Source organism: Myotis lucifugus, unplaced genomic scaffold, assembly GCF_000147115.1.
Source record: "Myotis lucifugus unplaced genomic scaffold, Myoluc2.0 scaffold_17, whole genome shotgun sequence".
NCBI lineage: Eukaryota > Metazoa > Chordata > Mammalia > Chiroptera > Vespertilionidae > Myotis > Myotis lucifugus.
Genome location: NW_005871065.1, coordinates 7,610,848 through 7,627,565, shown reverse-complemented (window position 1 = coordinate 7,627,565; position 16,718 = coordinate 7,610,848). Strand labels below are relative to the sequence as shown.

Below are 16,718 nucleotides of genomic sequence, written 5' to 3'. Positions count from 1 at the left end.
TTCCATTTGCTTTTAAAAATTAAAATAATAGTTTTTAAATTAAAATAATTCAGTTGTTTAACTGGTTTCAATGACATCTGTAACAAAATGGTCAGGATGGCAGCAGAGATAAATAATAAGGTGATATTGTTCTTCAGGGTTTTCTTCCAGTACAAATGTACCCTAAACCATTCTTGTTTTTCTAACTGATACAGTGCCTAAGATTTACTCCTTTTCTTGCTACACCCACGAATATATAGACACAGGGCTAGCTGCTCTGTCAGGATCCCTCCCTTCTTTTAGAGCAGCGGTTCTCAACCTGTGGGTCGCAACCCCTTTGGGGGTCAAACGACCCTTTCACAGGGGTCGCCTAAGACCATCAGGAAACACATATATAATTGCATATTGTTTTTGTGATTAATCACTATGCTTTAATTATGTTCAATTTGTAACAATGAAATTGGGGGTTACCACAACATGAGGAACTGTATTAAAGGGTTGTGGGCATTAGGAAGGTTGAGAACCACTGTTTTAGAGGTTGAGCCCCTCCATCATCTGTGTGAAAGGCCCAGGATTCTGATGCTTTGAGGAGAAGAATAATGAAGGCCTACAAAAATGAAGCAATGCCAGGCCAGTAAGGTGTCCAGATATGCATATTCCAGAGAAGGGAATGGATTTCCAGTGTGAATTCTTTCATTTTGTACTGTTCTTCCCATTTCTGTGTTTTTTGGTTTTTTTTTATGGTTTTTAGGGCATAAAAACCTTATCCTCCTACCTTTCTTTTGCTTCTAACAGTGCTATGTTTCTGCTACCTTTATACACAATGGCAGAATGAAGATGTCTCAGATGGGATTCACGGTAGCTCCTTCACAGCAGTGTGGCATGCAGAGTCCTCAGCACAGTGTAGTGTAGTATGAACTCCATAAAATTATAATTCCTTTTGTATGGATTACCTTTGCATATAATCTACACTAATAAAAGAGAAAAGTGCAAATTGGTGTCACTCCGCTATACCCACCAGCCAATCAGAGTGACTATGCAAATTAACCCAACAAAGATGCCAGTTAATTTGCATAGGCGGGTGCGGAGCGAAGACTGAAGGCTCGGGCCGGAGTGAAGACTGAAGAGGCTTGGCTTCTCGCTGTGGCCGGAGGGGAGAAGCCAAGCCTCTGCTGCGGCCGGACCAAAGGCCTGGGTCCCGGGTGCTGGAGGAAAACCAGTGCCGGCAGCCAGGGGAAGGAAGGCCTATTGTGCGAATCTTCATGCAACGAGCTTCTAGTTAATATAATATTTACTTATCTACTAGAGTAAATCTCATCAGAATCACTAGTCGATTATAATTTATTTTCTTATTCTAATATTTGTTCTTGAAAATCACAAAGCTTAATATTTATGCTGTCCAAAATTTGCTGTAACAGCTTCTTTCTTGTTTCTTTTTAAATATTATGCCTCTCTTTTGAAACCACAGTCTAATTTTAATATTTATAAGGTTTGTTTTCTTATCTGGAAGAATTTATGTATTGCTTCTCACTTGTTTTAAATGCTCTAGATTATTTTAAATTTGGCCTGGAAATTATATAAATTACCTAACCCTAGGTGCAATTTTTATCTTTGTCAGTCAGGTCTATTTGATGGCAGTACCTACCTGGAGTGCTCTACTGGGGGGAAAAAAAGGAAAGTGAGAAAGAACTCTGGTATCTGGCCTGTCATTGACTTGGGCCAATCTGAGATCAAACCCCTATTTTGGAGATAAAAAAAACTAAGCCTCATCAGAGGAATTGAAAGAACTTGCCTCTAGTCTCTCAGCTACTTTAAGCTGAATTTCTACACAGGCAGTCTTCTCCTCCATACATGTTGTACTATCTGTAGCCACCTCTGGGGTTTGCTTAGTATTGTTATTATTATTGCTATTATTTATTTTTTTAAAACAAACACCTGGTATGCCGAGGCCGGTTTGGCTCAGTGGATAGAGCGTCGGCCTGTGGACTCAAGGGTCCCGGGTTCGATTCCGGTCAAGGGCATATACCTGGGTTGTGGGCACATCCCCAGTGGGAGATGTGCAGGAGGCAGCTGATCGATGTTTCTCTCTCATCGATGTTTCTAACTCTCTATCTCTCTCCCTTCCTCTCTGTGAAAAATCAATAAAATATATTTAAAAAAAAAAAAAAAACAAAACACCTGGTATAGCAACACTAATATAAAGGTGTTTAGCAAAATATTTTCCTCCTCTACAATAAGTCGAATTTTAGAATTATGTTATTTCAAGTAGTTGTAGGGTTTCTTATATTTAAAACCTGAACATAATAAATTTGAGAGTTAGGAGAATATGTTTCAAATGCCAGGGTTCATGAAGGCTCATGGAGCACTGTCTTTCTAACAGATTATTAAAGAAGAATATCAGACAAGATGAACGGAGAATGAACGAATGTGGAAGAAAATTTAAAGGCAGAAAACAATACTTTTTAAAAATTCATTTTGTAAAGAAGAATGGTGTAACGATAAAAACATTTTTCCAATTATAACATTCACTCGTTCATTCACAAACATTGATTGTTCCTGTAACAATTTATAAGTATCCGAGTTAGGATAAGATGCATCTTTAGGGTAGAGGGTTTGCCAGTGGGGCCTAGGTCAAGGGATGGCTCTTTTTAAGCATGATAATCCTTTCATCCTTCCGCACAAGTTCTGCAACAAATGAAAATGTACAGTTAAATGTGTATATTTTCATTTCTTTATTTACTTTTTAGGTACTTCACATGACTGGAGGCTACGGTGTGGTGCTGTGGACTTGTATTTCACACTTTTTGGCCTCAGTAGACCTTCCTGCTTACCCTTGCCAGAGCTTGGGTTGGTTCTTAATCTAAAAGAGAAAAAAGCTGTCTTGAATCCAACCATAATTCCAGAGGTCATCACAGGCAACCAAGAAACTGCAATTAATCCAAGTGGCCACGCACAGCTAGTTGGATTTCAGAACCCTGTAAGAATTGCATGTGTTACAGATATAATTTTATTATATTGAGCTCTCTAGAGAGGAGAATTGTTTCTTTTGAACTGGCAAGTTTTAAAGCTTCAGACAGTTTTTTTGTACCTTTTGAGAAACAGCTGGCATTCATATAGTACTGTGTAGTTTACAAAGTGCTACTGACAACTACATAGTGCTGCCAGTCCCTTTACTCCTTTTATGATGACATAATGATTGTTTATACTGAGCATAGAATTTCTTCGTTGAGTAGTAGAAAATTGACATGAATATTTAGCCTGTTATATGTTAACCTTCTTGTCCATATATGGTAATGGAACACTGAACACAAGGGGCCTTGACTTTTTTTTCCCTACTCTGTGTAATACCTAGCATAGTTCTAAACATAATGAGTGCCTGGCAAATGAAAAGCTTCTTGAATTAAATAAGTAGAAAGATAATAAATTATCACGTAAATGAGTAATCTGATTTGGGAGGAGATTATGCATTACATTTTAAAATTTTATATATATTATGCTTGCCTTTTGAAAAGTTTTATTTCTAGCTATGTATTATAAAATTACCAGAATTTTGTAGAAAGACCTTTAGGATACATATCAACCATTTTACTATAATTTAAAGGACATTTTTCAGAAATGATTTTCTTATTGATGACAAAATGTTCCCAATACTTCAAGCTTCATTTTTCACCAATATTTAGACCAGATTACTTGCCTAGCAATTCCCTACTGGTGTTTTGGCACTTTAACATTCAGATTCTGTCTATGCCAGTTAGAACTAGTCATTTCAAATTACTTATCACCGAGATTTTCTTAAATACAATTTTACTTGTAAATTTAAAATGTATCCTAGAGTTTGGGTTATGAAAAAGTAAGACATAGGGCTAAAAAGTCTCATTATAGAGCTCTTTCAGATCTGAATAGTTATAAATCTATGGAAATGAATATGTTTATAATTCTCGCACATGTATGTTAATTTATCCACATTCACACTTTGAGTCTTTAGGATAAGAGGAGAAAATGATGCCAAAAGATATATTCTTTTGGGAAAACTCTGAAAGTTCACTTAAATAACTTCTTTCTTCCCCCAAAAAACTAGCAGACAAGAAAAGATGAAATTTATTTTAAGCCCATTGCTGATAACTTACAGGCACTGGGCATGCTCTGATCTGCATGGTTGCAATAGCTATTAGTTTTCAGCTATAATATGAGCTACTTGTCTTCAGAAACTAATTTTGATCTTAAATATTGCCGCAGGAAGTTGATCATCTTGCCAAGGAAGCATCATGTAATATATCAGCTCATCAGCAGGGAGTGAAGAGGAAGTCTGATACACCACTGGGGTCCCCACTAGAACCTGGTCAAATACTGGAGAAGAATGAGGATAGCAGTAAAGTCAAACTCAAAATCAGAGTAAGAAATACAGGTTAAACCTGTATTAACAGTGTAGGATATTCACCTTCTTGTAAATCTTTATGAATACTTGGTTTTTCCTTAGGAACAGATGGGACAGACTGAATTATAAAAGAACCCAAATGTCCATCTCTAAAACATTCCAACCGATTGTTTAATTTCTGTTGTCACATACTTCTTCTCTGTTTGGGGAGGAACTATGTGTGCACCATCTACCTCAGCTCACTACTCTCCCATAACATAGGAATAGATTTTAGTTGCTGTTAAATTTCCATTCAGCTCCTTTTGGAGGCTGGACCACATAATCTTTTCTCTCTCTTATACTTTTTGAGAAAAAGAGCCTACTTTTCCTTTTAAGATTATTTGGGGGTATATCCTGTGGCCTCTCTGCTACTTTTCCTAAGAGCTAAGATCCAAACATAAAGTGATATAATGGCCCCTTTTCTCTTTTGTTCCATGTGTGTGTTTTAGTTTTCAAGTTCTCAAGATGAAGAGGAGATTGATATGGATACTGTTCATGACAGCCAGGCGTTCATTTCTCATCATTTGAACATGCTTGAAAGGCCGTCTACTCCAGGTAAGATTAGTGTATTGCAGTTACTGAGCCGATCGAGAGAGTTCACAAGGTACCACTGTTCTAGGGTGTGTTGCTTTATCTTCAAGTGAACAACTGTAAAGCTTGAAAGTAGCCAGTATAAAATGAAATATTAGATTGTATCAGATGTAACACATGATTAAAAGAATAAATACAAAAAGTCTTCTTTTTCCATTTTATTTTTTTTAATATTTGGCATGCTTATACTTCTAGATTTGTTATTTATTTATTTATTATTTATTTATTTATTTATTTATTTATTTATTTTTACTTAAAAATATACAAATATTTTTAATATATTTTTATTGATTTCAGAGAGGAAGGGAGAGGGAGAGAGAGATAGAAGCACAGTGATGAGAGAGAATCATTGATTGGCTGCCCCCTGCACGCTCTAGATTGAGGATCGAGCCTGCAATCTAGGCATGTGCCCTGACCAGGAATCAAATCTTGACTTCTTGGTTCATGGGTCAATGCTCAGCCACTGAGCCACACCGGCAGGGAAAAAATGTATTATTTTTATTGTTAGAGTCTTCTGTTAAATTGCTTCTGGTTTAAAGGCTAGCTTATAAAAACCTGCCAGGCTTTTTTTTTTCTTTCTTTGGGGAAACAAAGGAATTAATTCATCTTCTCCTTCTCCTTTGGCATTTTAGGGCTCTCTAAATATCGGCCAGCTAGCTCGCGGGCTTTAATGCCCCAGCATTCACCAGGGGGTGATGGCACACCTCTCACAAAGCCCCAGTGGGGGATGGAACTTGCACGGAAGGGAACAGGTGAAATTATTGGGTTTTTTTGCTTAAGAACAAATCTATAAATTTCATAAAATGTCTTTTTTTCTTTTTTTGCATTAAATATTACATTTGTTTCAGGTATACAACATAAAATTTCTTTAGTAACTTCAAAATACATAAAAAATATAGATCTGAGGACTTGCTTTTCTTGCAACACATTGAATTTATAGTATCTAACATAAATGAATGTACTGCTATTTTGTAAGACTCAGAAATATCAGAAAAGTAGAAAGGAAGGAGGGAAATAATTTCATGTCATTTCAAGTTAACGTTTTGCTCTTTTAGTGCTTTTTCTAAGAATATTATAATATGAAAATTCCAGCTTCAGTACAAATCATCAAATCTGAGCCTCTGTACTTTCATAAAATACACAAATCAACCACTTACTTCTCCTCTCTCCTTGCCCCTGAAAGTTTTACAATTGCTTCAATCATGAAACCCTTAATGCTATGCCTAGAGAACTCACATATTTTGACTTTTAAATTATTTCATACTAATTGGGCTTAAGTTTATGAAAGGTAATTCAGTTCAGATATGTTTATTAACTATTCTACTATTTTACATTGTCTTCTGCTTATCCTGTTCTTCTGTTTCTTGCAAAGAGAAGATTATAATCCAAATAAGAGTAAACAGTCAAAACTGCTGAAAAAGTTCAGTCTTCAAGTTTTGGAGGAACAGAGAGTGAAAAACTAGATACATAAGCAAAATCACTTTTAATTAATAGTTTTTCCAAAAGTGATTAATCTGGCTTTAAAATGTCAAGGGATGGGTTTGCTTATATAAACCCTGCTTTTATGATATAAACAAAAGAGTTACTGTTTATTGATTTGAGGAGCGTAGGAAACCAACTGTGATTAAGGGGAGACTTCAAACAAAAGCAACACCTCAAAATATTTTGGTATTGTGACCCCTGGCTGTTGGGTGCTTATATCTCTTTGTGTGCTTTATGCATTCATTGTGGTAGGTTCATAAAATATATTTCAGAAGAAAACCAGTTGGAGACTTTAGCACAAGGGAATTTTGACATTTTTTGACCCTTGCTAGTTTTGTATTCTCTTGGTTTTTTAGGGGATTTGTTGTTGTTGTTATTTTGATGTAATTTTGCTTTATTATCATTATACTTATTAAAATTTTACTAGACATGAAAAATTTTCTGCATTTTTAAAAATTATAAAACTTAGTTTCAAATCTCTTGTTATGGTTTGAGAGTGATGCTTCTGCCGCCCTTTTATGCCTTTAAAAAATTAAATTCGTTCTGAATTCTAACAGTCAAATCAATTCCTGTTCCAGAAAATAATCTAAATATATTTGTTTGTTTTTTCTCAGTGATGTGGCACACTAACCTATTTAGAAACAAATCTTTTTTTTTTTAAATTGATTTCAGAGAGGAAGAGAGAGGGAAAGAGAAATAGAAACATCAGCGATGAGAGAGGAATATCTATCGGCTACCTCCTGCACACCCCCTACTGGGGATCAAGCCTGCAACCCAGGCTTGTGCCTAGACTGGGAATTGAACCCTGATCTCCTGGTTCATAGGTTGACAACCACTGAGCAACACCGGCTAGGCTGAAGAAGCAAATCTTAATACCTTTTTGTGCCCACCAATGTGCTTTTGTATTATTGTGCCATATTTCTGGAACTCTCTCTTTGCAGTCTTGTAGTTCTCATAGCATCATATGGGAAGACTGGGGAGGAGATACAGGGCAAGTGGTAGGGATAGGGAAGCTTTAAAGTTTTAGCTTTGGTTGGTATCAGTGTAGCACCCTTTTGTGTCATGAGACAAAATGTATACCAGCATATTACATATAGACTGATGGATAAAACTTAATTTTGAATGTAGTCTTTAATGTGCCTTTGTAATTTCTTCAAACATTTATGCTGTTCAGTGCCCTATGACCAATGAGTAAGTCTTATCATTTTACAAATGATAGTGTTCCAAAGGTTTATTTCTACATGTATTTATTTGGGGATCTAAATACAGTTTTCTTATAGATACATTATTATATTTGATACATAACTTTCCCAAACTACCCAACAAAAACCCTTTTAACTTATACCTGAAGAACAGAAGTATGGAACCTAAGCACTGTGTGTAACAATGTTTCTGAGAGAAGGGGCACTTTCAGCTCCATCTTTTGGAATGTCAGAAGCACAACTTTAACCTAACCTAGTAAAGCTGGCAGTGAAACAGGAACTTCCCTCTTCTTGCCTCTGCCCCCCCCCCCCCCGCCGCCGGAGCCAGGGGTCTCCTTTTCTGAACTTGGGCTGGGATTGAGAGTGGGGGTTCAGAAAAGGAGGCATAGAACACAGTGGTAAGGGAAGCTGTGTTCTTAAAGTCTATAGGGATCCTCAGGTTCACAAAAGGGTTTGGGGGCCTTACTCAGTTCACTCAACTGAGGCAACTTTTATTTGATCTCCAGAAGTCTTATAAGGTTTTTTGTAGTTGACTGAAAATGAAGAGATTGTACATAAACATCTGGGTTTCCAGCTTCTCTTGAAGAACTGAGAGGCCCTTTCAGGCAGGGATGTGCTATTACACCGATTCCATTTGTTTGCACCTGGAAGTCTGTGCTCATTTATGCTGTCTCCTCAGGGCCAAGGCTTTTAAGTTTGGGACCCCTGTTTAGGTCCTTCAGAGCCAGCCAGATGGTAATTGAGAACTGCAATGTGTTGCAGATGTTAAGTGAGAGGAGGGAAAGAGAATGGGGGTTTAGGTCAGATAAAGAAGAACTGGAAACTGTTTAGAGCAGTGGTTCTCAACCTTCTGGCCCTTTAAATACAGTTCCTCATGTTGTGACCCAATCATAAAATTATTTTTGTTGCTACTTCATAACTGTAATGTTGCTACTGTTATGAATTGTAATGTAAATATCTGATATGCAGTATGGTCTTAGGCAACCCCTGTGAAAGGGTTGCCAAAGGGGTCGCGACGCACAGGTTGAGAACTGCTGGTTTAGAGGAAAGGTCATGGTTTAACCTTTTCCCCAATTTTCTTTCCTTGCATATGATAGTGAGAAGAATATTTTAGGGGTGGGGTGATACATATGTGGGAGGTTAAGCCATTTGGGGTAAGGAGAAGCAGCAGGGGTATTTTCAATACCTTCCTTACTTTTACTGTTCCCTCTCTCCTAAGGTCAGGAATGGGATTTGTAAAAATAGGTTTATGGTTCCCATGGTGACTGGTTATGCATACCAGGCCCTCTCTCCCATCACTGCAGCCTGGTCTGCGGGCAGGCATTGCTGTGATGGAAGCAGAGAGGAGGGACAGGAGCAGGAGCCAAGGGAAACCCTAGTGGTTTCTGTGGGGAAGAAGAAGAGAGTTCCTAGTTAGGGCTGCTGTATTATGTGATTCCTTCTGGCATAAGTTAGCAAAGCACTATTCTGATGCATGAAACCCTTTGAAACAAAAAAATCAAAAAGCTGAGAGCCCTACAGTTCTTGCTTTTGAAACTCTAATATGAAAAACAGACTTTGGTCTTTTTCTTAAATTATAATGACATAATTCTGTATTTTTTTACAGTGATCTAAAGAAACCAAAGAACAGACTTTACAATTCTCCTAATAGAAACTGCAGGTTTTGTGTTAAATATAAACATATATCTAATGTGAATGAATTGAATAGAATTAGCAGGTTATTCACTGTCTGTTACCAGCACTTTTGTGATGGGCTGAAAAGCTTCCACATTAGGTTTTCTGTTTGTTTTGCATTTCTACCTCTTTCTGTTTGTTTTGCATTTGTTAAATTGACTGCAGCCAACTCTTACCCATAATGCATTTTATTTGGTCTCTAAGAAAGAGGTTATGTTGGGTAGAATAACAAAACTGAACATCTGTTTGGTTCTTTCTGTATAACATGAAGTAGAAAACCATAATGTAAATTTTATAGATAGATAGATATAGATATCTCCTTTTTCTGATATATCTGATACATCTGCTATTTTACAATAGAGACATATATTTCAGGTCACTAAAAGCATTCATTAACTTAAAAATGAGTGGTGCTCAGCTTTGGGTGGGCTTCAAGTTCCCAGCCATTTTATAAATGCCTGAAATAATGTGTGAAAATGTGTGTGGTAGGAGTGGTACTGTATGCATTTTTCTCAGTGGGAATTCTATAGATGACCTTCTTATACTAGTGTGAAAGTAATCTCATATGTGTCCCAAATCTGACTGTTATATATACAATTCCACATAGGAAGGAAATTGCATTTTCTTACCATGTTGGATTAGACCTGGTAAAAATTAGTCAGGAAAGATAGAGATTAAGTAAACAAAAAATATATTGTCTATAATAAATGAAACTTAAGAGCTAAAGGTTAAATAAAAGTGTAAATGTTAATGGTAGTGATAAGAGTAACATTAGTTTTATCAGATGTGCTGTTGTTACAAATACTAGTCTGATAAATATTAGAATATGTCTTTGTACATTTGTGGGATAAATTTCTGGAAATGAACTATTTCAATCAAAGAGTAATGTTTTCTTGGATAAAGCCAAATTGCCTTAACTTCTCCTTTTTAAAAAACGCTTTGTATGGAAAACTGAAGTAGTCAGATGAATATAGTGAACCCCCAGGAATTCATTACTCAGCTTCAACAGTGATCAGCTCATGGTCAGTCTTATTTAATCCATACCCTTACCCATTTCCACCCTTCTGAGTTATTTTGAAACAAATCCCACATATTTTAAATAATTTAGTATGTATCTCTAAAAGATAAGGATTTTAAAAAGCCGTAGTCACAGTAATAGTCTTATACTTTAAAAAATTGAGTTTTTGTATTATTAATTAGTCACTGTTTAAATTTTAATTGGTTCATAGCTGCCATTATTTTATTTTTAACAATTACTTTGTTTGAAACTGCATTCACATAAGGTCTGCACATTGCAATTGGCTGAATTGCCCTTTACATCTTTTTAAATTTAAAATTTTCAGTCGACCAGAAACCAGGTTTTTAATCTGTATTTTTAAGTCTGTATTTTGCTCATTGTATATACCTCTGGTGTAATTAACATGTTAGAGTCCTCTGTGTTTCCTGTACATTTATATTTGTATCTAGAAGTTTGACTGGATTCAAATTTATAGGTGGTGGTATGTTCTTCAATCTGTAAGCATGCAGTCTCTGTCTGACTTTTTTTATGAGGTTCAAGGCTTAGATTCATTAACTCTGAGGGTTGTAGATGGTGATGTTCTAATTTATCTTTCCATTGTTACTTAGAAACTGGATTATTCTTATAAAGCTGAATTCCCCCTCATCTCTTATTTCCCAGTAGTGTAGGTCATATAGGAATAAGATAAATGCTTGATTCTCTCTATTTATTTACTTAATTTTCAAAACAGTGAATTGGCTATCTAGCACCCTTCAGTGTGGGGATCAGTCAGTTCCAGTCCATTATCAGTACTCAGATTGCCCCATCTTTGGACGGTGAGAACCTCTTAAGTTGAGTCCATTGAGAAGGCTCTAACTTCCTTGCTGTTGTACTAGGTGTTTCATATTCATCTTGTGAATTATCTACCCAGACCTGCAATCAGCCATTTGTACTTAGGAGCCCTGGTTCGCAACACCTTTATCCTTGGATCTAGCTACTCCATTGTCTTCATAATAAGACTTAATACAAATTAAGAGAAATTTAAGATTTATAATTAATCATTATATTTTTAATGCAAAGTATAAGGCCCTTAGACAAGAAATCTGTACTTTTGAAGTGGTGATAAGTTTTCCTTGGAAAAGAGTACACTCACATACACTCAGTTGTCTATTTGGCAGTTGCCTCTGCTGGGAAGTGCATTTTCCAATATAACTATTAGTTTTTCTGCAACCCAAGTAACTTGGCAAGTGTTTAGGATTACATGATGAGACTTCCCTCAGTGCAGAAAAGACCACAGACTCCCAGTATTGCAGACAGCCAATTGGAAAGCTGCAAAGTCTGTTAATAGAGACTGACTAAATAATGAGATAGGTGCTAAAGGAATTTGCTCATGAGGTTTTCATGTTTCTTATTATACTCCTCATCACCTGACTGTGTATTCTGTTTGATATGCAACTACTTACTTATACTGCATTGATAGAATTGTGACCATATTCGTATAATTCATTTAAAGTCTAAATTAAAATCATAAAGTGCAGCGATTTTCAACCTTTTTCATCTCATGGCATACATAAACTAATAACTAAAATTCTGTAGCACACCAAAAATTATATTCTATTTTTTGCTGATCTGAAAAAAACAGGTATAATTTTGATTCATTCACACTGGATGGCTATTGTTGTGTTGGCTGTTGTCATTTTTTTATTTGACAATGTAAGGGAAAACATGCCCCTGACTAAATAAATAGTCAGGTATTGCATGTTTTTAAAATTCTTGTGGCACACCAAGTATGCTGCAGCATACCGGATGAAAATCACTGATATAGTGGCTTATTTCGCTGATACTGTGAATCAGATATCTCTCAAATTTTTTTTTTCTGAAGAATATCTGGATATCAATTATTACAAAGGATACAGATCCCCAAACTTGCTTCTATATTTAAGTAATCTCTTTATTTAGCTTTGCAATATAATTAGTGTTAGCTTTACTAAAAACCTATGAATATAAAAAAATGTCATATTGTGGTATCAGGAACTTTATCTGACTTGTTCACTTGCTCTAAAAATTGGAACAGTGCCAGACACAAAGGAAGTACAGTAGTCAACACCAATTGGAGGATCTATCACAGTTTCTGTGCTTTATCCCTCTGCCTTCAAATTTAGTTACCTTCAGTTGCATTTAGTCGGACTAAGTTCATCTGACATTTTATTTAAAAAGAAACACAACAGTTATATAATTCTGTTATATTCATTTGTTTAGTAAACTTCAGCAGGGGTGGGGAGGTGGCTGCTAGACACTGTGGACACACTGGGATACAAAAATTAAAAAGACAGGCTCTCTGTCCTCAAGAAGTGATGAGTCCAACGAAAGAGACCAAAGATAAAGGATGTGCTACATGTGCGCTATGCAACATGCAGAATGGTTAAGAGCACGGACTCTAGTGTCAGGCTCTGGTTTTGTAGCTCAGATCTGCCAGTACAACCTTGGGCAAATTATTTAATTTCTCTGTGCCTTAAGCTTCTCATCTGTGTTATGTTGTGGGAATATAAAAGAACTAATTAGGATGGGGGGCATTTGGGGGAAAGCTTCCAAAGCAATAACATTTGAGCTGAATTTTCAAGTATCAAAGAACCTAAAATGTTTTCTCTTTCCATTTCCCTTCCTGTATGTTAGCTTAAACGTTACTCGGTGGAGAATTTTGCCTCTGATTTCCTCCAACTTCCACCCCCAACTAATTTAAGCCCCTTGTTCTGCTCCTGCTCTATGTTTGGTCTTTTTACTACTCAGGTGTGGTTATTCCGTTTCTTCTTTGCTATTTGTCAGCTCCAAGAAGACTTGGTCTGTCAGGTTCATTCCTGATATTGGTTAAATGAATGTGCAAGTTAGACAAGAAATAAGGGAAAGGCATTCGAAGCCCAGGGAGGAACATTTACAAATACACGGAGTTGTGCAGAAAGGAAAAGCGGCCGATAAGGCTGGAAAGGGAAGTTCAGGACACATTATAAACTGTAAGCAAAATTAGTGCTGAAAGTGATTTTAGAAAATGTCTGTGGTGATGCCTATTTTTTTTAAAAAAAAAACAATGGATTGGGACTGAAATCAGAATTAGTGCTGAGAACTTATCTTTTAAAAAAGAAAAGAAATGACTGCATTTCAGTCCATTTTAGTGAAAAGCCTAGTTTTTTAGTTTGGATAAAAAAATATATTTTCAGAAACTGTTTCACTGGAGTTCAAGGACTTTGCCTTTTATTCTGTCGCTAGAACTGAGCTTTTCAGCAGATAATTATGATCAGCTTTGTTTTTAGGAAGATCTCTATGTAGCGGGTTCTCCCAACCTGATCACCATTGGCATTTGGGCCGTGAGATTTCTTTGTTGTAGGGGCTGTCCTGTGTATTATATGCTGTTTGACAGGATCCTTAGCCTCTACCCACAGGATGCCAGTCACACTTCCTCCCCCAAACCCATCCCAATGGTAACAACCAAAATGTGTCCAGTCATTGCCAAATAACCCCTTGGGGCAACAGTGCCCCAGGTTGAGAACCATGGCTGTGCAGCTTTGTCAAGTATGGATCTGAGTATAAGACACTGTAGGCCACGAAGGCCACGAAACTAGGTAATAGGAGGCTAGACTAGTACTGTGTAATCCAGGTGAGGTGAGGTGAGGTGAGGTGAGGTGGTCGGAATTAATACACTTGCAGACAAGGTTAGGGGGCAGATTTAAGAGACACTGTGAGAATCAACAAGACTTGGCAACCAACTAGATCTCAAAGGGAGGGGATCTGAGATGATTCTTAGGCTTTTTTCTTAGTTGGCTGCATGTAAGCAGTAACATTAACCTAGAATAACACAGAAAGAATTTTTCCTTAGGGCTTGGCCCAAGGAGTATTGGGCCTGGAGGAAGCAATTTTTGGACACTGGAGTCTGAAAACTACTGTTGATTCCTAGACTGATAGAATGTAGAAATGGAAAGAAGTTTTAAAGACATTTGATCCATTTTTTAGGTGAGATAGAGAAGGATAAACACATGCTGAAGGTTAACAGCAGAGCCTGCTCTGGAGCACAGGTCTCCTGATTCTCAGGTTGTGTTTTGTTTTTAATTACAAGACTCTTACCTTCAAGTAGACACATCCTCTTTATACACTCCCTACCTTTTCTGGGTTTCTTAAGCTAAGGATGCTGAATATACTTAAAGAGTTCACTTTGCCTATTCATTCCTAGAAATTAACTTACTGAACTGTAGAAATTTGGGGTCTTGGGGGATGTTGCTGTCAGTAACTTAGTATAATGTGGTAGGTGTATATAAGTGGTTCTCCCGATGTCATAGACACAGCGCTACCCTCCCCCACCCCCAATAGCTTAGGGCACAGCTGTAGTTAAAGGAGCTATGTTTTCATTGACCAGTGTGGGTCTTAACCTATAACAGTGTAATCATTATTGTCTCTTCATAGTACTTTAAAATAGTAAATATTAATTTTTAGAAGATTGTTTGATAACACATTGGTATATGTCATAATTTGTATAGACTACAGGAGTTGAAATATTCAACTTCCTGGCCACGATGCTGAAAACTTGTTTGTGTGTACTTATTTGGATACTTCTGTTCCTAATTATTCCCATGAAAGTAATAAACACTTAGGAATCCCTCTCTTCTATACTCCCTCTTACTTTCGTTTCACTTTCCTTGTTATCAACAGGAATTCATTTGGGTGTTTTTAATCTTGAAGGTAAAGAGCAGTCACCTTTGGAGATGAGTATGCATCCGGTTGCAACAGCCCCACTCTCGGTGTTTTCTAAGGAATCGACGTCCTCCAAACACAGTGACCACCATCACCACCACCACCATGAGCACAAGAAGAAGAAGAAGAAGCACAAACATAAGCATAAGCACAAGCACAAGCATGAGAGCAAAGAGAAGGACAAGGAGCCTTTCACCTTCTCCAGCCCCGCCAGCGGCAGGTCTATTCGCTCTCCTTCTCTCTCCGACTGAGACCTTTGCCTCTGTCCGCAAGAGGTATAACTGAAGCTCTGGCCTCTGTAAAGAACGATAAAAGGAAAAAAATTGCCTCTCAGAGAAATTCAGAATTCATTTAAATTCTAAATATTTGATTTCTATTATTTACACAGTTGGGATGTGATAAGGAAAATGTGTTTATGTTCTGAATAAACCATTTCATCCCATTACCTCCTTAAAGCGTGCACACACACACGCACCCCACACACAGAGCAAACGCTTTTTCATACAGGCCCTCGTATCCACTGGCAGTCCCCATTCACACCACGGACTCCATGCGTGCTGCCACAAAGCATGTTTGAAAGCCTTTGATGGATGTTATCGAGCAAAGTTTTAAACAGAAGCTACTGCCAAGCCTGTGGTGGAACCACTGTTTCCAGTGACAGATTACATAACACCGTTTGGAACTACTGAAGAAAACAGAAGCTTTTCTATAGGAGTCTCTCTATTGCATGTTTTTTTTGTGTGTGTGTGTGTGTTAACCGTAGAGCCTAAGCATCAGAATTTATAAACAAGACTACATGGTATTTTCTTTTGCCCAAAAGTCCTGAAATTTTTGGAAGCAGCTTTACAAAAAAAAAAAAAAAAGAAAGAAAGAAAGAAAAAAAATTTAAAAACTCTTTTGATAATGCATTTGGCAATTATGATGGTGGAATTTAACAGAACCATCAGATCCAGTTCTTAAATCAAGATGTTTAAATTATGTTATTTTTTCATTAAGTATAAGTGAATATGTCCATACTTAGAATATATTTGCTAAATGTGAACAATTTACACACCCAACACATTCTAAAGTTACTTCTCTGTGACACAAGCTATGATACGTTAAAATGGTATCAATAGACTGTTTACTAACTTCAACATAGACAATTTGGCCTTCATGTGAGTATACACAGGCATTTAAAAGACATGAACATTTTGGTTTTATACTTCAGTAGTTTGTATGTTTTTGTTTTTATTTCTGAATTTACCATGTACTTTATTGTTTAAAAATTTTTAATATGGGTTGTATTTTTATCCTTTCCCTTAAGAAGTTTGGAAGATACTTCTTCCCAGAATAGATATTTCAAAGGGATCCAATAGTTAGACGTTTCAATATACTTTTATTTGTATTTAACTTGTTTAATAAATGACTTTTTAAATGGATCATTCTGCCTTTATATCTTTTTATATCTTTTGTTTCCTTTCTGTCTGTGTACATAGAATACCTACCCACCAAGTTTGTATAGAGCTTCGTGGATAGGTGGGATTTGCACTGGCCCTTTTAGGAAGAATGATTTTGGTAGGCAGAGATGGGGTACAGTTCTCTGAACAGAAGAAACAGTATTTTCAAAAGTATGGAAGAAAGCAAGGGCATGCTCAGGAAT

At 36.7% G+C, this 16,718-nt stretch overlaps 1 protein-coding gene across 16 annotated transcripts in view; it reads left to right on the top strand.

Moving 5' to 3' along the window:
* Positions 1 to 16,500, top strand: part of TAF2 (TATA-box binding protein associated factor 2) — a 73,097-nt gene extending 56,597 nt beyond the window's left edge. For 11 of the 16 annotated variants that reach the window (XM_023750943.1, XM_014452674.2, XM_023750952.1 and 8 more), the window contains 5 exons: positions 2,727 to 2,956; positions 4,216 to 4,371; positions 4,843 to 4,948; positions 5,617 to 5,736; positions 15,035 to 16,500. In XM_023750943.1, coding sequence (XP_023606711.1) covers positions 2,727 to 2,956; positions 4,216 to 4,371; positions 4,843 to 4,948; positions 5,617 to 5,736; positions 15,035 to 15,327 — 905 coding nt within the window. In that variant the 3' untranslated portion in view covers positions 15,328 to 16,500. The remainder of the gene's footprint in view (positions 1 to 2,726; positions 2,957 to 4,215; positions 4,372 to 4,842; positions 4,949 to 5,616; positions 5,737 to 15,034) is intronic. The other 5 variants (XM_006085242.3, XM_006085244.3, XM_014452675.2 and 2 more) reach the window with 5 other exon arrangements.
* The last annotated feature ends 218 nt before the right edge of the window (positions 16,501 to 16,718 follow it).